The sequence below is a fragment of the Hyperolius riggenbachi genome, chromosome 7 (assembly GCF_040937935.1).
Source record: "Hyperolius riggenbachi isolate aHypRig1 chromosome 7, aHypRig1.pri, whole genome shotgun sequence".
NCBI lineage: Eukaryota > Metazoa > Chordata > Amphibia > Anura > Hyperoliidae > Hyperolius > Hyperolius riggenbachi.
The window spans coordinates 204482391-204508400 of record NC_090652.1 but is presented as its reverse complement, the minus strand read 5'-3'; the positions used below and the strand labels follow the sequence as shown (position 1 = coordinate 204508400).

Below are 26010 nucleotides of genomic sequence, written 5' to 3'. Positions count from 1 at the left end.
TCCATACTTTCTCTTCCTCCCCCCCCCCCCCCCCACCACCTTCATGCTGATATAGTAATAATCACTTTCAGCTGGCCTTACTCTCCCATTCTGCGTTATACCACATGCCTCACCAACTCATGCCCTCTGCAGACTGAATGAAGTCTGCACCAGCCAATCACAGTGCCTGAATCTTCCAAAAGCTCATATCTCAAGCCCTGTACACACGGGGGATCTTCTGAGGATCGTACACCTGCCAACGTTGTAAAGATGTGTCATCAGCCTACTTGCTATGGACGCATCTGTTAAAATTAGGCGGGCGAGGGGCGGCAACTGGCATGCGCAGAGCAAATTCCTGTGGGCTGGAGAGTGGCAAAATTACTAAAGATCCAGCATGCACACTAGTATGACTCCCGAGGCCGAGTTCAGACCAGCGTGTGTACGTAGCTTAAAGAGGAACTCCAGTGAAAATAATGTAATTAAAAAAGGTGCTTCATTTTTACAATAATTATGTATAAATGATTTAGTGAGTGTTTGCCCATTGTAAAACCTTTTAAATCCCTGATTTACATTCTGACATTTATTACTTGGGGACATTTTTACTGCTGGCAGGTGATGTAGCTGCTGCTTGCTCTTTTGGCAGTTGGAAACACCTGTAAACAGCTATTTTCCACAATGCAACAAGGTTCACAGACAGGAAACTGCCAGGATCATGGTCCTGGCAGCTTCCTGTGGGAGCGGTTTCACCACAAAATCAGCCATACAGAGCCCCCTGATGATCAGTTTGTGAAAAGGAATAGATTTCTCATGTAAAAGGGGGTATTCGCTACTGATTGGGATGAAGTTCAATTCTTGGTCACTGTTTCTCTTTAAGTGTGGCAGAGACGTTCTGCCAGCTGTCAGGCAAAAGCTGACTTCACAGTGATCATGTACAAGTGCACAGTTCAGAGGGTTGACCAGTGGATGCCCTGATTAAGGTAAATAAGTGTTACAATCATGATAAGTCCATGATAGTTGTGACCCATGAAGCCCTTTATTTACCTAACTGGGGCTATTTCCTTCTGCTACCTTTACTGCTTTAAGCCCCATCTACACGATACGATTCTTTATACGATTCGATTATGATTCTATTTACAATCCGATTAAATCCAACATGTCCGATCGGGATTCAATTCGATTTGCAATTGTTTTGCAATGGCAAATCAAATTGAATCAAATTGATTCCCGATCGGACATGTTGTTTTTAATCGGATTGTAAATAGAATCGTAATCGAATCGTATAAAGAATCGTATCGTGTAGATTGGGCTTTATGAATAGTGGATCTGTCTACTCTACTCAACAGTGCCACCTAGAGGTGCCACTGCAAGATTATGTTGTGGGGAGCAGAGTGGGATTTCTCGGACACAGAGGGGGAATATGATGATTTTTGTTGTTGTTGTTGGGGGGAGAATCAATTGTCAGTTTTTGCCTACATTCACACCAACTACAAATCTGGTGCAGGAGATGGCAGCACTGAAACTTATAAAGTTCATCAAATACATTTTTTGGGGAAGGTGGTCTAAATGGATCTCAGATAAACATACTTATGTGCACTTGCCTTTTTAGTGATGTTTCAGCCTTTGGCCATTCGTTCCTTAAGGCATTCTAATTTTCAGACCTCTCCTTGTGTGTTCATTTCAGTCCTGAATGATTCTGGATTTTATTTTATTTTTTTGTTGTTTTTTTTTTTTGCTCCAATTCTTCAGTTCCTACAGAAGAAGAAGATGAAGCAGAGGAGACTCCAAATCGCCCAAGAAAGAAACAGAAAACTGAACAGCTTGGACTTACACGGGTATGTTCACCATGGGCAAAAGTTCTCATTTGCTGATTTGACTTGTCAGACATAAGGATTCCTCATATCCGGTATAAGGAAATGTTTTGAAAGGAAGAATTGAATCCTATATGATAATAGGCAACTGTCCCTGAGTACAGCAGGGACAGTTGTCTCTGTGTAGCTGGGTCCGTGCTTTTTGCTACTGCGCACATGTGCGCAGCACGGACCCAGCCTCACACAGGCAGGAGGACAGGGACGGGTCCAGGGAGCCAGGCGGGTGTGTGAGCAGTCGGCAGGGTGTGCGGTGGGTGCGCGTGCATGGCAGACTTGTGCGACGGGTGGGCATGCGCGAGGAGACAGATCTAGCCCGTTTTTAAACGGGTTATGGTCACTAGTACTGTATAAAATAGGATGGCACTCTATATGCTTTTCTGTTTAAATGTTTTGTAATTTGGTGATTCTATAAACAGGAAAACTTCATATACCTAAGGGCTGGTTCACACTACAAGCGTTTTTCTAAGCACCAGTAATTTCAAACGTTCTTGCTAATGTAATGCTATGTGTGACTTTAAAAAAAAAAAAATCACTGAAGTGAGAACACTCACATTACCAAGAGCATTTTAAATCACTGGTGCTTAGAAAAGCACTTGCAGTGTGAACCAGCCCTTATAGTCTTATCGGGCAGAGGAAAGCATTACTGTTAACACTGATGTGGACACGTGTTGTGTTTGTTTTTCAGACTCCTTTAGTTACCCTTTCTGGTCACAATGAAGCTATCTCTTCTGTGTTGTGGTCTGATACAGATGAGATCTGCACTGCATCATGGGATCACACCATTAAAATATGGGATGCTGAGGCTGCAGAAGCCAAAACCACTCTGGTAAGAGCTGTAAATTGATTATAGCGCACTCGAGGAAACATGTGACATGAGAAACGTGTTTGTACAGTGCAAAACATTAATAGCCAGGCTGGTTTTCTTTTAAATCTGTTTCTATGTGCAGTAAATGCTTATACTATGTAGCCATAAAGGCATCAGCGATTGATCGTTATCTTCAGCCTTGTGATTAGCCTTGCATAAGGTGACACAATTTCTGGTAACCCTATCATACATGGTCATTTCACACTGGAAACTGGTAGTCCATTATATTTTGTGATTTTATTTTTACTTTATCTGGCCAGGTCTTTGCAGATATTTTTTTGAAATGGGGGGGGGGGGGGGGGAGTTAAAGGTTAATTGAGAGCAATTAGGCTGCTAGGTGAACAGCATTTTCAGTACTGATACTGTTCCTGTAAAGCTTTCCTGTGGGTGAGTTAAGGAGATATTGCAGCCAAAACAGTCCTTTTTTATTTTTAAACTAGTAGACCCAAGCCCGTTTAAAAACGGGCTGTAGGTCTTTTTTTTTTTCTTTTTCTTTTTCTTTTTTTTGCCGCCGTTGCATACTGCTGGACGCAGCGACACAGGCTAATTATTATATAGGATAGAAACCACTGCATATGTGGTTTGTGTTGCTGACTGCTTTTTCGTTATTTCCTCTCAGGGCTGGGGCACACCGAGCGGCTTTTTTGAGCGTTTCTGCAGCCGCTTGCGGCTGCGGGATACGCTAGGGTAATGCATTTTAATGGGGGTGTGCACACCACAGCGGGAGGCGTTTTGCAGAAACGAATCCTCCCGGGGTGAGGCATTTTTTGGATTGCGGAGGCGTTTCTGCCTCAATATTAAGTATAGGAAAAACGCAAACCGCTCTGAAAAACGGCAGATCAGAGCGGTTTGCCAGGCGGTTTTGTTACAGAAGCTGTACAGTAACAGCTTTACTGTAATAATATATGAAATGTACTACCCTGAAATCCACAGCAGCAATCCGCAAAATGCTAGCAAAACGCCTCAGAAAAATAAAAAAAAGTGTTTAAAAATCTGCTAGCATTTTGTGGATCTGCTAGCGGGTTTTGGTGTGCACCGGGCCTCACTCCCTGTTCTCTGGAAAACGAAGTGAACTTATATTTTCTATTGCAGGTGTTCACACTAAGGAGTTTTGCTTGCTTTATTCCCACTAGAGCGATTTGTCTTTTCTTCTTGTTCTCACTAGTCCTGTCGCTGGGACTGAGAGAGGGGAAATATCGAGCACAATCCTGCATGAAATAAAAGCTCATAATTGGTCCTAGCCCAGTTGAGGTTTTTGGCTTAAAGTGGATCCGAGGTGAACTTTTACACATTGCATAATTGTGTTCCTTTCCTATTGTTTATAGGGCATTCCTCAAGCCAAATACTTTTTTGTTTTTATACTGTAATTCCCTATAATCTAAAAAAGCCACACCCACAGGTTTTCAGAGAGCCTTGGCAGTAGCAAGGGCTCATGGGAGCTCAGTCTGGGCAGGAGGAGGGGGAGGTGTTACTAGCCATTGATTTCAGAGGCAGAGGGGAGGAGGGAGGAGGAGAGGGGATTAGGCTGATGGCTCAAGATACAGATAAGCCTGCCTCTGTAATGTTTGCAAAACTGTTTGCAGCTAGATTTGCTGTGTAAACCATCTAAACTTTAGATACGCTATATAGACAAGTTACTTGTTATAGTTAGTTTTTCATCTCAGATCCGCTTTAACGGTACACACTACTTTAGCTACAGCCTAAAAATATCACAAATCTTTTGTGATTGCTGTAATCAGTGCACAGATGTACTGGACACAGTAGGAGCTACATTATTCGTCATCCATGTATTGTGCAAGTCCTTAGGTCTATGAAGGGGAGGTCATCGGTGGCAGGGGGCATCTGTACACATGTTAGCTTTCGGGTGATTAAAACTTAGCATGTGCATAATTTTAAAGCTAGATTGTAACAGATTTGCATGTTCAGAATCAGCTGCTGTGTGCTCCTTTAATTTGAGGTGCTGTGGTACTTCAGTACAATGGCACAGATGAAGGCGCTAGCCTAGTTGAGGGGATCCAGCTGGAAACTTCATAGGGAACAGTTCTCCAATCACAGCACCCTCTACAGTAGGAAGTGTTGTGATTTGCCTAATAGCGTGGGCATTGTTTACTACAACCTATCTGAAACCTAGCAGTTAGTACTGTCAACCCAATTATGTTAGCATAATTGCACTATGATGTTTCCTGCTGGGTCACGAGATAAAAAACTAACTGTAGCAAGTAATTTGTCAATATATCTTACTTAAAGTTTAGATGGTTTACACAGTAAATCTAGCTGCAAACAGCTTCAACAGTACATGATTTCTTCCTATGATACAATGAGAGCAGCTGTATTCTCCTTGTCATCATTGCACAGGCAAGCTGCTCTGCATCTCCACCCCTCAGCCTGTGAAAACTCCACTCCCCTCTCCTCTTTCCTCCCCTCTCCGCCCCCTTGCCTCGAAATCTCATGAATGCTTCAGCAAAAGCCTCCTCCTCCCCAGGCTGAGCTCCCATGAGCACTTGCAGCATGGGACTCAGAATGCCTAGGTGCTGGAGGAGCTGGGAGCCTGGATGCATTCATTTACTTGCAATTAGGTGGTGGTAAAAAAAAAAAAAAAAGCATTTGGGGGCAGAATGCCCAATAAACTATATGTAAAGGGAAGAAAATTAAGGCAGCAAAAGTTTGTCTCGGAACCACTTTAACTAGGCTATCACCCAGATGAATAACTGGAACTCTTTTACCAGATGTCTAAGTGAAACAGCCTACATTACTTCGTGAATACCTACAATATACTGCAGTTATGCTTATTCATTTATTATCAGGATCCAATGACAATGTGCAAATTAAGTCACTCATGTAGTTTCTAGTAAACTGACTGGATGTTGTTGTTTGTATCCACCAGACAGGAAATAAGGTATTTAACTGCATCTCTTACTCACCATTGTGCAAGCGTCTGGCATCTGGAAGTACCGACAGACATGTTCGACTGTGGGACCCGCGGTCTAAAGGTAAGCAGAGTTGCACTATGGAACTGCAGATTCAGTGGATTCCCCCCCCCCCCCCCAATCTGAATCTCCTTTGGGAGGCCACTAAATACAAGGAAATTCAATTATAAACCATTATTTCAAGCGTTTGTGTATGGTATAATACTAAGCAATAAATATGCAATATTTTCGTAACTATGTTACTACAAATTCACTCATACAGCTGAAATTGTAGTCCAAATTGATGCTTCCCAAATCAGTCACTCAATGACAGCTAACATCATTAAAACAATCTTACCGAACTCTCAGTATAAATTAATCATGCATATCTTTTTAGTGGCTAAACGAGTGATAGCGAGCTTGCAAGCTATTTTGGAAGATAACCTTTCCATTAAACAAACAAACAGACCTTTATATTGCGCTTTTCTCCTGGCGGACTCAAAGCGCCAGAGCTGCAGCCACTAGGACACGCTGTATAGGCAGTAGCACTGTTAGGGAGACTTGCCCAAGGTCTCTTACTGAATAGGTGCTGGCTTACTGATCAGGCAGAGCCCGAGATTTAAACCCTGGTCTCCTGTGACAGAGGCAGAGCCCTCAACCATTACACTATCCAATTAACCCCCTTGGCGGTATGAAAAATACCGCCAGGGGGAAGCGCAGCAGTTTTTAAAATTTTTTTTTTTTTAATCATGTAGCGAGCCGAGGGCTCGCTACATGATAGCCGCTGCTCAGCGGCATCCCCCCGCCCGCTTCGATCGCCTTCGTCGATCACCGATCAGGAAATCCCGTTCAAAGAACGGGATTTCCTGGAGGGCTTCCCCCGTCGCCATGGCGACGGGGCGGGATGACGTCGGGACGTCATTGGGAGACCCGATCCACCCCTCGGCGCTGCCTGGCACTGATTGGCCAGGCAGCGCTCGGGGTCTGGGGGGGCCGCGCGCCGCACCGGATAGCGGCGATCAGGCGCGTGACCGATCGGGGTGCTGGCGCAGCTAGCAAAGTGCTAGCTGCGTCCAGCAAAAAAAAAAATTATGTAAATCGGCCCCAGCAGGGCCTGAGCGGCACCCTCCGGCGGCTTACCCCCGTGTCACACACGGGGTTACCGCACCAAGGAGGGTTAGAGAAAATCTGGAAAGCTTATTTTCTTAATTATTCACATTGGCTTCCTCCGTTTTTAACTGAGGTGTAATAGAGGCAAGAACCCCAGTGTACCCCCAGCTACCTACTCAAAATCGTGGCAGATCAGCTAATCGCTTTCACTTCTCTTCTTTCTTTTCTCTCACCCTTCCTTTCATTTTACTTTTCTTCTTTTCTATCCTAATACTCGTTGTTAGACGGGACCATATCCTGACTGAGTAGTGCTATATTGTTTTGTACACATTGTTTGAATGGTTCTAATATAGTTATTCTGGGGAATATACCATGTCTCCCAGATGTTCAACGTTATAAACTCAGGTACTTATTGTCTGTATCAATAGACCTACCGATTCTGCATATAAGCATAAACTATGTGCAATATGTAGACTTTTAGATGTTGGTCTTTCATGCCTCGGTGCTACTAATATCCCGAATGTTATTTCTGTGAAAGTTCTTCCCCTGTGTGCAGAAGCTAATTGTGCCTGGTACTTTTACATCTATACAATGTTGTATTGTGTTATACTTTGACATGTTGTTTTTCAAAATAAAATTAAAATAGTTTGTGGAGAAAAAAGCATTCTCACCAGTTCCTGATGTATATGCAGAGTGCCCTCATTTACTGTGACAGCCTCTGTGTTTGTACAGACTGCAAGGTTATTACTTACATACTGTGTAGATGTATATGCCTGAGGTAGTTTCCACAAACTCAAGCTACTTGGCCACAGGGTGTCGCACTTGCCAAATACAGAAGTAAAACCGTGGTTTGTTTTTTTTTTTTTTTTAAATCAATTTGAGAACGCTCGTATTTGTAGTCATGCCAACCAAATATATATCAAGATGCCCCATTCCCTTTGACATCTCCAGGACTTCTATTATATAGAACCCGATGTTGTATGAAACACCTCCAAGTTATTATATTATTTGGATAGGAGCTTAACCCATTCAGGTTTCCGTCGTTTTCACTTGAGAAATGTTCACCCTCCCCATTCATTAGCCTATAACTTTATCACTACTTATCACAATGAACTGATCTATATCTTGTTTTTCCGCCACCAATTAGGCTTTCTTTGGGGGGTACATTTTGCTAAGAGTCACTTTACTGTAAATGCATTTTAACAGGAAGAATAAGAAAAAAACGGAAAAAAATCATTATTTCTCAGTTTTCAGCCATTATAGTTTTAAAATAATACATGCCTCCATATTTAAAACTCACGTATTGTATTTGCCCATATGTCCCGGTTATTACACCGTTAAAATTATGTCCCTATCACAATGTATGGCGACAATATTTTATTTGGAAATAAAGGTGCATTTTTTTCCTATTTAGAAGTTTAAAATAAAAAAAAATAGAAATATTTCATCTTTACATTGATATTTTAAAAGTTTAGACCCTTAATTTTTTTGTTTTTTTATTGTAATGTTTTTGTTTTTTTTATATTAAACATTTGATTTGGGTATTTTTGGGAGGGTGGGATGTAAAGTATAGTTTTATAATGTAATTGTGTGTTATGTTAATTTTTTTTTTTCATTTTAGTTGTAGTTTTACTTTTTGGCCACAAGATGGCGGCCATGAGTTTGTTTACATGCCGTCACTCTAAGCGTAACACACGCTTAGAGTGACTCATCGGGGAGAAACGGCCAGAAAGGCGCAGCTTCCGAGAGAAGCTGTCGCTTTTCAGCGGGGGAGAGGAATCAGTGATCGGGCACCATAGCCCGATACAATTGATTCTTGGCTATCAAAATCCACGGCCGGGATTGCGCGTGCACGCGCGCGTAGCGCGCATGGTTCCTAGACGTAGTTTCTACGTCCAGGAACCAAAATAGGTTAAAGAAACCCTGACTGAAAATTAAAAGTCAAAATAAGCATACACAAGTCATACTTACCTCCCATGTTGTCTACTCCTCAGTCTCTTTCTCCTGTCCAGTGTCCTATTTGTTCACTGTGATCAAGGGAATTTTCGTCCTCCATTTGAAAATGGCCATTACCCATAACAGCTTTCTGGTCAGCACACAGTTAAACTGTAACATCGCCCACTTGAGCCATAGAGAAACATGGACATTACCTGGTACATCAGTTTTCCTCTCAGCTATAACTGACAGCAACTGATATTTTACTGATAGCAACTGATATATTTCAGATCTGACAAAATATTGTCAGAACTGGAAGGGATTATTGTCAGAAGAAAATGGTGAGCTTCTGAGAGGAACTGATGGCAAGGTAACTATGTAATATTCATTTGAAGTTACCTCATGTGTTTATTTTAAATATTTTTACTCAGTACAGGTTCTCTTTAAAGTTGGTCTCTTGTGTCTTTATATTGATTGAGCACTTATGAGCAGCACACAGCCCATATCACATTCTTCATGTGGCAGAGTCTTTAAATGGAGGGGAGCTTAAAGAGGATGAAAATCCTCCAGAGACTCTTCAAGCAAGTCTCAAGACTGCCAGCTACATAGCTAAAAGCCGCCTATCGGCAAGACAAACAGCCATACTGCAACCAAGCCTGTTGATAGTCAGTGGTATGGGGAAAAGACTTCAGACTAAACAAACTTCAGTGTGTCTTATTAACTCTTTTACACACTGGGCTTATGTATATATGATCTCAGGAGATCCCTATACACATTAGTAAAAAGCAGAGTGAGTGCTCCATGCATGCACCCCACCAAGCACAGGGACTTGCCAGAACAGCCTGGTGCCCTCCTGTTGAAGGGAGAGGATGTTACCACCTCTGTTTGAACCACGCCTTCTCTGCTGATGCACGAGGGGCTCTTTAAATGGGAGAGCCATGCCATTTTTCCACAGAGCTGAACATATCAGCACCATGGGAGCCTTATACAGTAGGTTGCAAAAGTATTCGGCCCCCTTGAAGTTTCCACATTTTGTCATATTACTGCCACAAACGTGGAACGAAAATCATACATGATTCCAAACATTTTTACAAATAAATAACTGCAAAGTGGTGTGTGCATAATTATTTGTCCCCCTATAGACATTGCCTGATGAGTGCTAATGACTAAATAGAGTGCACCTGTGTGTAATCTAATGTCAGTACAAATACAGCTGCTCTGTGAGGGCCTCAGAGGTTGTCTAAGAGAATATTGGGAGCAACAACACCATGAAGTCCAAAAAACACACAAGACAGGTCAGGGATCAAGTTATTGAGACATTTAAAGCAGGCTTAGGCTACAAAAAGATTTCCTAAGCCTTGAACATCCCACGGAGCATTGTTCAAGCGATCATTAAGAAATGGAAGGAGTATGGCACAACAGTAAACCTACCAAGACAAGGCCATCCACCTAAATTCACAGGCCGATCAAGGAGAGCGCTGATCAGAAATGCAGTCAAGAGGCCCATGGTGACTCTGGACGAGCTGCAGAGATCTACAGCTCAGGTGGGAGACTCTGTCCATAGGACAACTATTAGTCATGCACTGTACAAAGTTGTCCTTTATGGAAGAGTGGCAAGAAGAAAGGCATTGTTAACAGAAAGCATAAGAAGTCCCGTTTGCAGTTTGCCACAAGCCATGTGGGGGACACAGCAACCATGTGGAAGAAGGTGCTCTGGTCAGATGAGACCAAAATGGAACTTTTTGGCCAAAATGCAAAACGCTATGTGTGGCAGAAAGCTAACACTGCACATCACTCTGAACACACCATCCCCACTGTCGATGGTGGTGGCAGCATCATGTCCGGGGGGGGGGGGGGGGGGGGGGGGGTTACATCTCTTCAGCAGGGACAGGGAAGCTAGTCAGAGTTGATGGGAAGATGGATGGAGTCAAATACAGGGCAAACTTGGAAGAAAACCTCTTGGAGACTACAAATTACTTGAGACTGGGGTGGAGGTTCACCTTCCAGCAGGACAATGACCCTAAACATAAAGCCAGGGCAACAATGGAATGGTTTAAAACAAAACATATCCATGTGTTAAAATGGCCCAGTCAAAATCCAGATCTAAATCCAATCGAGAATCTGTGGCAAGATCTGAAAACTGCAGTTCACAAACGCTGTCCATCTAATCTGACTGAGCTGGAGCTGTTTTGCAAAGAAGAATGGGCACGGATTTCGGTCTCTAGATGTGCAAAGCTGGTAGAGACATACCCTAAAAGACTGGCAGCTGTAATTGCAGCAAAAGGTTGTTCTACAAAGTATTGACTCAGGGGGCTGAATAATTACGCACACCCCACTTTGCAGTTATTTATTTGTAAAAAAATGTTTGGAATGATGTATGATTTTTGATCCACTTCTCACATGTACACCACTTTGTATTGGTCTTCCACGTGGAATTCCAATAAAATTGATGCATGTTTGTGGCAGTAATGTGACAAAATGTGGAAAACTTCAAGGGGGCCGAATACTTTTGCAACCCACTGTATGTCAATTCAGAGCAAGTTACCTCAACTGGCTGCAGCGCATAGCAAGCGGTGTTTAGTTAGAATTGATCAGGAACAACTTACTTACAAGTGATTTTTTTTTTAAAAAAAATCTGCTTGTAAATGTGCTGAAGGAAAAATAATTCATTTGAGACTTTTTTTTGTAAATTGACCCCATTGTGTTTTTGTGATTTACTGGATGCTAGGAACAAATACAAACCAGGGCTGTGGAGTCGGTACAAAAATATTCCAACTCTGACTCCTCAGTTTATGAAACCACTGACTCCCAACTCCTACTCCGGGTACCCAAAATTACTCCGACTCCTCGACTCCAACTCTCTCCACAGCCCTGATACAAACACACGAAAAAAGGAAGCAGGCAGTATGCTTGTGATCAGGCAAAATCGGGTCACACTATTTTAAAAGGGTTCCAGTGATTTCTATTGTTTTGCGATGGGTTTTGTAATTCGCAAACAGATCGCAAAACACAGCAAACTACATGTAGTGTAAAAACAGCCCTACCTGGTCCTTTGTGCATTAAGGTGCAAGCTGAAATGCCTTTCAGGGGGATGTGAACAAAGGCTTTCCAGAACAAATTTCAAACATTTGTAAAAAGCAGTTGACTGTTCTGTATCCTGTGAGAAAATCTTGAATTCCAAGCTTTGACATACTTGTATTGCTTCCTTCTGCAGATGGGTCTCTGGTTTTGCTTTCTTTGACTTCACACACAGGCTGGGTCACTGCAGTGAAGTGGTCGCCAACTAATGATCAACAACTTGTGTCCGGCTCTCTTGATAATGTAGTGAAACTCTGGGACACCAGAAGGTAGGTGCCGTTTAGGGGCTTTTGTATAAATAATAGGAGTATTCTATGTAGATCCACTCTTCAGGCTTAAAGAACAACTGTAGTGAGAGGGATATGGAGGCTGCCATATTTATTTCCTTTTAACCAATCTGGCGTTCAATTTCCGCAGGATTTCTGTGCAAAAAGTGTTTCAATTAATTTCCAATAATTTTCAACCATTTTTTTTTTTGCAATCAATTTTTTTTTATATTGAATTCAATACAGGTTATTGTATTGAATATAGGAGAGAACAGAGGCGCCAAAAGGATAAAAAGGGTTTTAAATGAGCTTAAAAGCCAAAAATTTGGTAATTAGAGGAGGCAGTGGTGGACTTGCCTCCTCCAAGCAGACACAACACGACTGTACATTCAGTCTATTTATTAACGAACTCCAGATAAAACAAAGCAACGCGTTTCACGGGTCAGTGCCCGCTTCCTCAGGCAATAGAAAAAGGAGTTACAGCATCTAGCAAAACAAACACTCGGCACCTCTGTCAAAAACCTCTGTTAAAAAAAAAAGTGTTTGTTGCAAGATGTTGACGCTGTGTGACCCTGGTGTCATCAACGCCGATTGACGGGGGACATGTGATCGCCAAGGGACATGGAAGAAGGCACTGGGGAAGCTATCACGTACGCGACGAGGGATCAGCACGCCAATGGTGAGTATAAGACCCAGATGTATAGTTAGCCAGATGTGCAGCCAGGTATATAGTTAGATATTTAGTGAGCCAGGTGTTCAGCCAGATTTATAGGTAACCAGATGTCTTCCCCACTACCCTCCTCAGCCCATTGAGTAAATAGATCTAGTCACCCGAGGGCTCTCTCCACCGACTGCTGCAACAGCACTTTCTCTTTCATCACCAAGTCTCATTCTCTGTACAGTTACATTACAAGACTTGGTGACGTCACCAAGCCTCGTAATGTAAATGTTCAGAGACCGGGACCACGGAGGTGGAGGAGGGTGTGCGCCGAGGCCGTCGCTGGAGAGACCCCTCGGGTAACTAGATCTGTTTACTCAACGGGCTGAGATGGGGAGGAGGGGGATAGGCCACCCGCACAGAGGGGGATCCCCCCCCACCTGCTGCATACAAGGGGGAACCCAAGCATACACGCACATTCTCGGCCCGCCGATCCGCTGCCCAGGGATTCCCTAGGGTGGCTGGATACTTGTTCTGCACGCTGGGGTAGCACAGATCGCTACCCACAGCGTGCAGACAGGCATCCAGCCATCCTGGGGAATCCCTCTGATGAGAAAAAAAATGCAGCCGGCGGGGAGGAGAAACAGGAAATCTCCCTGTTGGCATGGACGAGCTCAGTTCGTCATTAACTTTTTTTTATTGGACGAGCTCAGCTCGTCCATACCGCCAGGATGGTTAAGCCATACCCATTGCCTGGCTGCCCTGCTGATCCTCTGCCTCTAATACTTTTAGCCATAGACCCCGAATAAGCATGCAGCAGATCAGGTGTTTCTGACATTATTGTGAGAGCTGACAGATTAGCTGCATGCTTGCTTGAATTGTTTCAGACACTTCTGCAGCCAAATTGATCAGCAGGGCTGCCAGGCAACTGGTATTATTTAAAAGGAAATAAATATGACAGCCTCCATATACTTCTCACTTCAGTTGTCCTCCCTAGGTTCTCAACATGCGGTACGCGTACCCTAGGGGGTACTTCTGATGGGTCCAGGGGGTACTTGGGCTTGATGTATTTAATTAAGTTTAATAAATGTATGGTTTCAGAAAATAAAAAATCCTATTTAAACAACAGCCAAATTAGTATTTCAGCTAATTAAAAACAATAGCAAATGTTTGGAAACGGTTTAAAAACAATTATCATCACTACTATTCATTGTATCTGTATCAAGGGGTACTTGAGGTAGTTCTTACCATATCAGGGGGTACTTGACAAGCACAGGCTTTCAAAAGGGGTACATACGCATGAAATGTTGAGAAACACTGCTTTAATACACACAGGCTGCTGATAGTTTGGGATGTGGCTCAGCCACAGTTGCTTCCACTTTGTTATAATACCACTAATGATTAATTGGAATATTTAGTAGCAAGGATTGTTTGTACCAAAACTCCTCAGGAAATACTGCGCTCCAGTGGTAATAGCACACTCACAAAATCAGGGGATTGCAATTACAAGAGGTTCACTCCACCTCGATCAGAATTATTTGGATTAATCACTGCGCATGCTTGAATCCCTGTAAAATCATAAAAGCATATAGTGCCCAGTACTGCTTATATCAAGCTATCGTTGACACCTCGTGACGCACACCTGGGGGTAGTGCCACCACCTTATAGGGGAAATATAGCAAGTCCCCCCTCTGTGTCCGCACTTACCAAAAGCGTGTCTTGCTCTTTTGCATATCAATATATTGCCTTGCCAGCCAAGGAGATCCAGGCAGATATAAAACACAAATCCATTTATTGGAGTAAAAACATCCCGCAGGCTTACAGTTCACTGGATACAAGTAACGGCTCCACCGCGGAAAGTACAGAGCCACTCGCTCCCACTGCTCGTCCTGTTTCCGGGTAACGTCAATGCGCTCCTCCGACTCCGCCCTACGCCTTTTTCTTTTGAGTATTAAACGTGGAGATAAAGGGAAGCTCAGGAGGTTTATTCTCCCTCTTTTTTCCTCCCCTTATCAGCCCGTCCCTATCCATATCACCCACTTTTTTTTTCTCGGACTGTGCCCTTTTTCTACAAATCTCTGTGAGAGTACGGTTGCTTGTTCAACATAGTCTCTTTTCTGAGTGCAGTTCCTCCTAATCCTCTGGAGTTGCCCCTTGGGAACCGCCTTCAACCAAGAGGGATGATGACAGCTCCCCGTCGGGATAAATCCGTTCCTGTCGGTCTTCTTAAAAAAGCACCGAGTAGATAACTGACCTCTGTCTACAAATATAGTAAGATCAAGAAAATCAACACTGGTTGTGTCGACCACTGCTTCCAGCTTTATATTAGGACATAATCCATTGGCCCTCTCTAAGAACTTGGTCCATTCCTGAGTGGAGGATCCCCATATAGTAAAGAGGTCATCGATGAATCGACGCCATTCGACCACCTCTTTTGGGCACAACTGGATAGCCTGTTCCTCCCACTCCGCCATATAAATATTAGGTAGAGCAGGGGCGAAAGGCGCCCCCATAGCGCAACCCTTAATCTGTGCATAGAAGTCGCCTCTATGCCAGAAATAGTTCCTGGATAGGGCAAATTCCAAAAGTTTCATCAGGAACTCAATTTCCTTTAAAGGAAGGTTCCCCTCTCTTACAAGGACATTAGAAACTGCATTAATCCCCCCCCCCCGGTGGTCAATATTAGTATAAAGGGATGCGACGTCTGCTGTCACCAGCAGCGCCCCATCCCCTACTCCCCTCCTACACCTGCAGGGTATGCAATGTATCCCTAAGCACCCTCGGTAGCTTAGCCACCATGGGTTGCAAAAAGAAATCCAAATACCTCCACACCCTATACGTAATCGAGTCTATCCCATTGATAATGGGACGACCCGGAGGGTTGGACATACACTTATGCACCTTCGGTAACTGATAGATAATAGGGGTCCTGGGATTCCTTGGTACCAGATGCTCGAATTCTTTCTCATTGATAAAACCCTCATCCAGCCCCCCCTTCAAAAGACCAATCAATTCTCTTATAGACAGACACCGGGTTGCCATCTAATTTCTTATAGGCTTATTCATCTCCCACCAATCTATCTAATTCATTAAAATACTGCTCATGATTTAAAATAACAACCCCCCCCTTATCTGCTGGTCTAATAATTAGTTCTTTAACCTTGAGCAACTTGCAGACAGCCCGATCGTCGGTCCTGATCGGGCGGTCTGCACCCGCTCCAAATCTCCTATCACCAATATTTTAAAAACATCAATAGCTTGCTTGCTAGCATTATTAGCAGTCTTGAACAGAGTTGTTTCGCATATTCGAATGCACATATTCCCCACCCTGATTCACTTTAGTGTTTGGACCCGCTTTATCCAAAAAGTACCTCTTAAGATTCAATCTCCGTACAAACTTATGCACATCAATAAAGGTTCCAAATTTGTCTAAACTGTTCTTGGGAGCATACTTCAAGCCCTTGTCTAACAATTTAACTTCAGCTTTTTCCAATTGTACCCCACTTAGATTAAAAATGCCCTCCCCTTTAATCATTCCCTTCTTTTCTTGTACCCTCCTTCCTCCTCTGATTCCTCTTCTGGCTCTCTTTTCCTGACGTTTTTTGGAGTAAGGTGAGGGTCTGAATACCACTCGTCCTGACGGAATTGGGGTCTGTGAAAAAAAGGAGGGGGTTCCTCGTTCACATAGGACTGCAAAGGCTCATACCTATTATAGACTGGAAGATGGGGTGATCCCAAATTTTCCAATGGTGGTCTCTCCACATTCTGAAAAGGCCCCCCCCCTCCCCCCCCCTGCAGGTCTGGGTGGGTAATTGGATGGATTGGGTACATAAGGACGTGAGGGATAGCAACCATAACCACTACCCCTCCCTGATCCCCCTCCCCTCCCCCTATTGGGGGCTCCCATAGGTTGGGGCTGTGGTCTGGGCTGTGGCTGAGGCCTAGGCTGGGCTGGACTTGGTTTTACCGGTTCATATCCTCCAGCTGCACCCCCTTTCGGTCTAGCTCCCATCCCTGCTCCTTTTTGTACACCCTGGGGTGCACCTTCTCCACTCACCTCCATTTTATCGGGTGCTGCATCATTATTTTTTACTTTTTGCCATTTGTAAGCTTCATTATTTTTATATGCTAAAATATCCTTACTAAATTGTTTCTGTTTATCCAAGATTATATCTTTTTCATTAGTGTTTAGAACCTCCTGTAATTTAGTAGATCTTAATTGGAATTCTTCAGTATGTTTGAAAGGATCAAGTTTAACCTTTAACACATCAATTTCGCCCCCCAGGCGTTCCAATCTCCTAGTTTTTCTTTTTATCAATAACTTAACCATACCCACACCACATGTCTCAACATATTCAACCATTCACTGTTATTCTCCTCCCCCTCCTCCCCATCTGTGGGCAGAATATCCCAGCGATATCTTTTAGGTACCAAACCCTTTTTCTCATATTTATGTAACGCAGCAAGGTCCCACCAGGTTTGTAATTCTTTCATCATACTGTGTCGTAAAAGCTTAAAGTCCTGATCCAAGTCTGTTAGGATAGGGAGTTCTTCATTGAAAATTTTGTCCAAGTCCACATTCCTATGTTTCCTAAACTCGAACACCTCCATGTCTGCAGCAGTATAAAAGTGAATGATCTTACCAAAACTCCTCAGGAAATACTGCGCTCCAGTGGTAATAGCACACTCACAAAATCAGGGGATCGCAATTACAAGAGGTTCACTCCACCTCGATCAGAATTATTTGGATTAATCACTGCGCATGCTTGAATCCCTGTAAAATCATAAAAGCATATAGTGCCCAGTACTGCTTATATCAAGCTATCGTTGACACCTCGTGACGCACACCTGGGGGTAGTGCCACCACCTTATAGGGGAAATATAGCAAGTCCCCCCTCTGTGTCCGCACTTACCAAAAGCGCGTCTTGCTCTTTTGCGCATTGACGTTACCCGGAAACAGGACGAGCAGTGGGAGCGAGTGGCTCTGTACTTTCCGCGGTGGAGCCATTACTTGTATCCAGTGAACTGTAAGCCTGCGGGATGTTTTTACTCCAATAAATGGATTTGTGTTTTATATCTGCCTGGATCTCCTTGGCTGGCAAGGCAATATATTGATATGCAAAAGAGCAAGACGCGCTTTTGGTAAGTGCGGACACAGAGGGGGGACTTGCTATATTTCCCCTATAAGGTGCGTCACGAGGTGTCAACGATAGCTTGATATAAGCAGTACTGGGCACTATATGCTTTTTATGATTTTACAGGGATTCAAGCATGCGCAAGGATTGTTTGTGATAGGATGCCACGTGTGCAGTAAGTCCATTTATGGTGTTATGCTGGAATGCATTGAAGCTCCTGAGAGACTCCCATCCTTTCACAACTGTTTGTAGAATGCCTGCATGCCTTGGTACTTTATTTACACACCAGTGGCCATGGAAGTGATGGGAATCCCTGAATAATTCAGTGTCTCAATACTTTTGGAAATGTAGTGTATGTAATCCCATATGCCCTGGAATGCTAATTGGTATCTGAATTCAGCATTGTGCAGAGTTGTCATACAGACATATCAAAGCCATTTTACTTTTCTTACAGTTGCAAAGCTCCTCTTTATGATCTAGCTGCTCATGAAGATAAAGTTCTCAGTGTTGACTGGACAGAAGCTGGGGTAAGAACACTTCAGTACAGTAGCCAAATAAGCTACTTTATTTACTTATCAGTCATTTCATGTACAGTCTTTATCAGTTCACTGCCTACATCTTCATTCCAATTCCACGAACAAATGTTTTCATAGGCATTTGTAGTCAGTCTATGGCAGAGCTTGTCTGCACATAAGATCCTTATTTTCCAGCTGTCAGAAAGTAGCTAGTCAGATGTCCCTTTACCAGGTACTTCCTGTAGTATAGATGTCCACAGATGCATGCTACAGTTATTACAAAAATGCTGCCTGTACCCTGCCCCTTGCAGTCTGGACAGCATAATACCAACTAGCAGCCATTTATGCATACATGAAAATAGGGTGCCCAGAAATGTGGGTGCCCCAAAACCGCCAATAGTAAAATATCTGTAAATTTACTGATCTATCCTTGCAGTGCTAATAACTATAGTTAAATATTGGTAATGTATACCGATTTTACTACAGCTAGACCTAAATCTATTTTCACACTGAACTCTCCCTCCACTGACACCTAGCGTTAATCACTCCCCCAGAGGCTTAAAGTGGATCCGAGGTGAACTTTTACTCATTGCATAATTGTGTTCCTTTTCCTATTGTTTATAGGGCATTCCTCACGCCAAATACTTTTTTATTTTTGTTTTAATACTCTAATTCCCTATAAACAAAATAAACCACGCCCACAGGTTTTCAGAGAGCCTTGGCAGTAACAAGGGCTCATGGAAGCTCAGTCTGGGCCGGAGGAGGAGGTGTTACTAGCCATTGAGTTCAGAGGCAGAGGGGGGGAGGGGGGATTAGGTGTTTTTTCACAGGCTGAGTGCTCAAGATACAGATAAGCCTGCTTCTGTGTAATGTTTACAAACAACATGGCTGCTGTCATTGTATCACAGGAAGAAATAATCATATGCTATTAAAGCTGTTTGCAGCTAGATTTGCTGTGTAAACTATCTAAACTTTAGATAAGATATATAGACAAGTTACTTGTTATAGTTAGTTTTCCATCTCGGATCCGCTTTAACCGTCTACCCTCCCCCACCGCTAACCTTAACCGTTAATTCCCCCCCCCCCCCCCCCCCCCCATATGGTTAACCCTAACCATCCTCTCTTCCCCCTGACTGCCATAGCCCTGTGTAATTGCCCCCATACAATCGCGCCTCAGCGCGCCCCCCCCCCCCCCCTCAAACCCATTTATGTAGTTTTTTTTTGACCACCTCTGCTTTGCAGAACCGCATAAACCGCTGCAAACCTGAACTGAAAATAAGCAATTGTAGACAACAAAACTAAAATGTAACCATTCACATCTATAGATGGAAAAACAAAGCTAAACTATGATATCTATAGTCCTACTCCTAAATAGGACTTTCTAGGAACCCAAAACATTATCCTGATATTTTTTTTACACATATGTTTAACATGTTTATTGCCTCAAGGGAATAATGACAGTTTTTAATGCTATACAGCTAGCTTAGACTATTTTTTTTCACTACATTTAGAAGTGTTTCTCTGCCATGCAAGAGTTTAAAGAGACACTGTAACATCAAAAAGATCCCCTGGGGGGTACTCACCTCGGGTGGGGGAAGCCTCGGGATCCTAATGAGGCTTCCCACGCCGTCCTCTGTCCCACAGGGCTCTCGCTGCGGCCCTCCGAACAGCCGGCGACAGACCGACTGTCAATTCAATATTTACCTTTGCAGGCCCCAGCGGGGGCGCTGTGGCTGCTTTCGGCTCGGAACTAGACGGAAATACCCGATTGCCGTCGGGTCCGCTCTACTGCGCAGGCGCCGGAGACTTGCGCCTGCGCAGTAGAGCAGACCCGACGGGGATCGGGTATTTCCGCCTACTTCGGAGCCGACAGCCACCAGAGCGCCTGCGCAGGAGCCGGGAAGGTAAATATTTACGTCGCCGCTGTACGGAGGGCTGCAGCGAGACCCCCGAGGGACGGAGGACGGTGTGGGAAGCCTCATTAGGATCCTGAGGCTTCCCCCACCCGAGGTGAGTACCCCCCAGGGGATGTTTTGATGATACAGATTCTCTTTAATGTCTGTAATTAGTTATCAGTGGAAGTTGCACTGCAGTTTGAAGAGACAATGTCAGTTGGGATACATACATACATACATACATACATGTTTATCCCATCAGGTCACATTAAGGTACCTCTTTAATGAGTAAGATATCTTGCATACTCTCAAGCCACCCTCAGGGTCAAGTAAATTTATAGCTGTACATAGCATTGCAATTATAGTTAACCTTTCAAGGAAATTAGACAGAATGTACCTAAAAGGAACAGTGCAGACAGCTTTGCGTTGCTCCATGTGGACCTCTTGATATTTGTATTATCAAAAGATGGCAGTGCTGTGCTCCTAATAATAGATGGAAATTCACAATCTGGTTCTAGTGCACCAATACAATCAATAGTGTAGAAATTATGTATATCCAGTTCTTAGTTTAGTTCACAGGCCACCATAACAGGTCCTATGTGAATTACATTCACACAGTGTTGACCACCTACCGTATTTCGCGCCGTATAAGACGCTCCGGAATATAAGACGCACCCAGGTTTAGAGGGCAAAAACCAGGAAAAAAATACTAAACCTGGTGCATCCATATTCCAGGAGCGTCTTGTACATGTCCTTCTGTGTGTCCTCATGTGTGCTCCTGTGCCCCCCATATCCTCATGTGTCCTTCTGTGTGTCCTCCTGTGCCCCCATGTGTCCTTCTGTGCCTCCCATATGTCCTCCTGTGCCCCCATGTGTCCTTCTGTACCTCTCATGTGTCCTAATGTGCCCCCATGTGTCCTTCTGTGCCCCCCATGTGTCCTCCTGTATGTCCTCATGTGTGCTCCTGTGCCCCCCATATCCTCATGTGTCCTGTGTGTCCTCCTGTGCCCCCATGTGTCCTTCTGTACCTCCCATGTGCCCCCCATGTGTCCTGTGTCCTCATGTGCCCCCCCCCCCAGTGTCCTGTGCCCCCCATGTGTGCTCCTGTGCCCCTATATGTCCTCCTGTGCCACCCATATGTCCTCTTCCCCCCCCCCCCCCCCAGCCTTCCTCCCTCCCACCTGCATCTCCTGGCCCCCCCAGATGGAAGTGTCAATAGCAGCGGCAACTTACCTTTGGCAGGCTCCTGCGTTGATCCTATATCATCGCGCTGCCCCCCCGCTAGCCTCCTCTGCCTCCCCCCTCTGTATCTGGCCCCCCCGGGTGAAGGAATATCGGCAGCTTACCTCCGCAGTGCGCCCGCGATGACTGCAGACGTCCGTCTTCCAGGCACTTCTCGCTCTAGTGGCCGGCTTGAACTGATGACGCGCAGTTCAAAGCCGGCCACTAGAGCGAGAAGTGCCTGGAAGACGGACGTCTGCAGTCATCGCGGGCGCACTGCGGAGGTAAGCTGCCGATACTTATTCCTTCACCCGGGGGGGCCAGATACAGAGGGGGGGAGGCAGAGGAGGCTAGCGGGGGGGCAGCGCAATGATATAGGATCAGCGCAGGAGCCTGCCAAAGGTAAGTTGCCCGCTGCTATTGACACTTCCATCGGGGGGGCCAGGAGACTCGGGCAGGCATGGGGAAAGCAGGCAGGGAATCCCCAACATGGTGGCGGTTCGGAACGGCGGGCGTTAAGTTGGGTTTCCCTGCCTTTGCCGTATAAGACGCAGGGACTTTTTCTCCCCATTTTTGGGGGAGAAAAAGTGCGTCTTATACGGCGAAAAATACGGTAATTTCACATGATCCTTCGTGCTTATGGTTAGAACTTCCACTTCTCTCTGTAGCTAAGAGGTGTAAATGTCAAACCATATCTCGTCATATGGGTGCCCGTTGAGGCCAGGCTTCTCATAGATGGACATGCTGGCTAACAAATGTCCAGTTGGTGATTTGGGCACATAGTATGCCGGTAGTAGATAGCTGATCGGCTGTTAGGAGTCGATGGGCTATTACAATAGATAACATAGGCGGTAGGTTGAGTAGTCAATCGGCTTTGTATCGCGGTAAGTATCTGAATTGTTTCCTTTTAAAGTCACAGGATTATTTTAAGTTGCATAGATTGCCTTTATATGTGCCTAATATATATTTATTTTCTTTTCTTTGTAAAGCTGATCCTAAGTGGTGGAGCAGACAACAAACTGTATTCTTACAGATACACAGCACCACCTTCAGATGTGGGAGCCTGAACCTCACCTTGTATCCAATTAATTAAATCTGGTTCCCATACCTTATTTTTTACTGTTGGACAATGGATAGCTTGTTTTATCCCCACACTATATTTATATTGAATGAAAATGTTTATTTGCTGCTACATTTTGTAAATTAAAATCTAGCATCTTTTTATTCTTTGGCTGTTTTCTTCAAGATGTTCTAGTGTAAAATTTTGCAATGTGGTGTGTACATTGTCTGTCTAATTTGAATGATACAGTAAAGCCATTGTTTACACCACAATTGTTCAGACTACCAGTATTCCTAGCATAGTCTCAAATGCCATACATTGTTCCAGTGCCACCAAAGTTAGATACAGCTGAAAGATGTGCCAGTATTGTTAGCGACAGTGAGCTACTGTATATTGTGGCACTGCTGCTAAAGTACCAAAACTTATTTTGAAGATTAAATTAAGTGTGCAAATAATTATTGAGCATTAATGATCACTTAAAGTAAATATTTAAATACTTTCCTAAGTAGTGGAAAAACTTCTGGGTCAGCCTTTCTCGATCTTTTTATCCTGGAGGAACCATAGAAATACTTTTGATTTTCGAGGAACCCCTGAATTTATTTTTGCAGGTGACATGATCTTTATCCACAAGTCAGTAGATATACGTCCTCTGTGACTTCATCTAAGGCCCCATACACACATCAGACCATAGTCTTTTGAAAATGAAAGATCACAGACCAATCTTACCACCCTTCATGTAGTATGAGAGCCATACTCTACACAGTCTTTTCTATGGAGCTGAACTCCACATCAGAAAAAAAATCTTTGCAAGATGCTGCACACACAGATGCTGTACAGGACACAAAAGATCAGTATCTGCAAAAGATCTGTTTCCTGCCAAAAATCCATTCCTGCAAATTGCAATGATAGTATATGAGATCTGCAGATCATCCTACACACATGATTTAACTGACATTCATCTGCAGATCAGATCCACCCAGGATGGATTTTCAGATCTGCGGATGATTGCTTGATCTGCAGATGAATATCAGTTAAATCATGTGTGTATGATGATCTGCAGATCTCATAGACTATCATTGCAATTTGCAGTGAATGGAATTTTGGCAGGAACAGATTTTTTGCAGATACTGATCCTTTGTGTCTGTACAGCATCTGTGTGTGCAGCATCTTGCAAAGATTTTTTTCTGATGTGGAGTTCAGCTCCATAGAAAAGACTGTGTAGAGTATGGCTCTCATACTACATGAAGGGTGGTAAGATTGGTCTGTGATCTTTCATTTTCCAAAGACTATAGTCTGATGTGTGTATGAGCCTTAAAGAGACTCCGTAACAAAAATTGCATCCTGCTTTTTATCATCCTACAAGTTCCAAAAGCTATTCTAATGTGTTCTGGCTTACTGCAGCACGTTCTACTATCACCATCTCTGTAATAAATCAACTTATCTCTCTCTTGTCAGACTTGTCAGCCTGTGTCTGGAAGGCTGCCAAGTTCTTCAGTGTTGTGGTTCTGTGATGCATCTCCCCCCTCCAGGCCCCTCTATGCACACTGCCTGTGTATTATTTAGATTAGGACAGCTTCTCTCTTATCTTTTACAAGCTGGATAAATCCTCCTCTGAGCTGGCTGGGCTTTCACATACTGAGGAATTACATACAGGCAGAGCTGTCTGTACTCTGCAGGAAGAAACAGCCTGACACTTCAGTGGATGAGAGCTGAAGGGGGAAAGAAACACACAAATGATCTCTTGAGATTCAAAAGGAAGGGTGTATACAGCCCGATTCTGTATGGATGTATTTTCTATGTGTGGACATACTGTACATCAACCTACTTCCTGTTTTGGTGGCCATTTTGTTTGTTTATAAACAAACTTTTTAAAACTGTTTTTAACCACTTTTAATGTGGCGAGGAGTGGCAAAATTGTGACAGAGGGTAATAGGAGATGTCCCCTAATGCACTGGTATGTTTACTTTTGTGCGATTTTAACAATACAGATTCTCTTTAAAGTGACTCTGTAACAAAAATTACAACGTTTTTTCTACCATCCTACAAGTTCCTAAACCTATTCTAATGTGTTCTGGCTTACTGCAGCTCTTTCTACTATAACCATCTCTGTAATAAATCAATGTATATTTCCCCTGTCAGACTTGTCGGCCTGTGTCTGGAAGGCTGCCAAGTTCTTCAGTGTTGAACTGTTCCTCTATGCACACTCCAGTGTGTGTTTTATTTACATAAGCCAGCAGCTTCTCTGCTATCTTATCAGTGATAGAAGAGAGCTGGATAAAAATCCTCCTCTGGAGGCTGTGAAAAGAGCTGGTCTGTCACATACTGAGGAATTAACGACATAGGCAGAGCTGTCTGCAGGAAGCCTGTAATGTTCAGTGCATGCGAGAAGCTGGGGACAGAAGGTAAACACACACAAGTGATCTCTTGAGATTCAGAAGTAAGGCTGTATACAGCCTGCTTGTGTATGGATGTATTTTCTATGTGTGGACATGCTGTACATCAACCTACTTCCTGTTTTGGTGGCCATTTTGTTTGTTTATAAACAAACTTTTTAAAACTGTTTTTGACTACTTTTAATGCGGCGGGGAGCGGTGAAATTGTGACAGAGGGTAATAGGACATGTCCCCTAACACACTGGTATGTTTACTTTTGTGCGTTTTTAACAATACAGAATCTCTTTAAGCCACAAGTCAGTAGATCTACTGACTTGTACAGAAGCAGTGCTGTGCAGGATTGGGCTTGCTCCTGTGCACATTTGTGGCACTATCTGATGCAGCACTAATTGGTGAATTGAGCTAATGAGATTGATTTTTACTATTAAAAATACTTTTATTTTCTCATTTCATAGTGAAAAGTACACTCTGTAGCATTATTTCAGAATCAAATATCTTCACCATAAATTGTAACCGGAACATAATCTAAGTTTTGTGATAAGCAGTAAGAATAGCCAAACAAAATTTGTTTTTTTTATCTACAGTAGCACTTTTTATTTTTAAACTGGAATTGGTAAAATTGAGAAACGTTTTTCTATTTTTTTTTTTCCCATTAAAACTCATAGAAAACAAAATTTGAGGGGAAAAAAATGGCATACAATGAAAGCCTAGTTTGTCTTGAAAAAAAAATATTTAATTTCTGTGTCTTAAGTAGGGATAAAGTTATTTCTGATTTAAATAATGACATAGCTAAACTGTCAAAACTGCTATGGTCAATAAGTGGGAAAAAAGGTCTGGATGCAAAGTGGTTAAAAGCTGGTGTGGCTGGTTATGTCACTACACCCCATTACAGTGCACTTCATTATAATGTCTACTTATTCTAGTGCTTTTTATTAATGTGCTCATTCTAAATGTAATGCTTCTTTTCATGTTACCCTCTATTATAGCATGCTCTCATTCATATTCTCCCCCCCCCCGATGGGCAAAAATGCCAAGGAACCCCTACAGAGTAGTCAAGGAATTCTGGTTGAGAAAGCCTGCTCTGGGTGGTCCAGAGGCTTTCCAGGTATTTCTTGAGCCCAGCACT

The 26010-nt window shown here is 43.5% G+C and overlaps 1 protein-coding gene across 2 annotated transcripts in view; it reads left to right on the top strand.

The window, feature by feature from the left end:
* WDR12 (WD repeat domain 12) overlaps positions 1 to 22655 on the top strand; it is a 35610-nt gene extending 12955 nt beyond the window's left edge. For both annotated transcript variants that reach the window (XM_068245024.1, XM_068245026.1), the window contains 6 exons: positions 1726 to 1811; positions 2533 to 2673; positions 5597 to 5702; positions 11878 to 12010; positions 18255 to 18327; positions 22421 to 22655. In XM_068245024.1, coding sequence (XP_068101125.1) covers positions 1726 to 1811; positions 2533 to 2673; positions 5597 to 5702; positions 11878 to 12010; positions 18255 to 18327; positions 22421 to 22498 — 617 coding nt within the window. In that variant the 3' untranslated portion in view covers positions 22499 to 22655. The remainder of the gene's footprint in view (positions 1 to 1725; positions 1812 to 2532; positions 2674 to 5596; positions 5703 to 11877; positions 12011 to 18254; positions 18328 to 22420) is intronic.
* The last annotated feature ends 3355 nt before the right edge of the window (positions 22656 to 26010 follow it).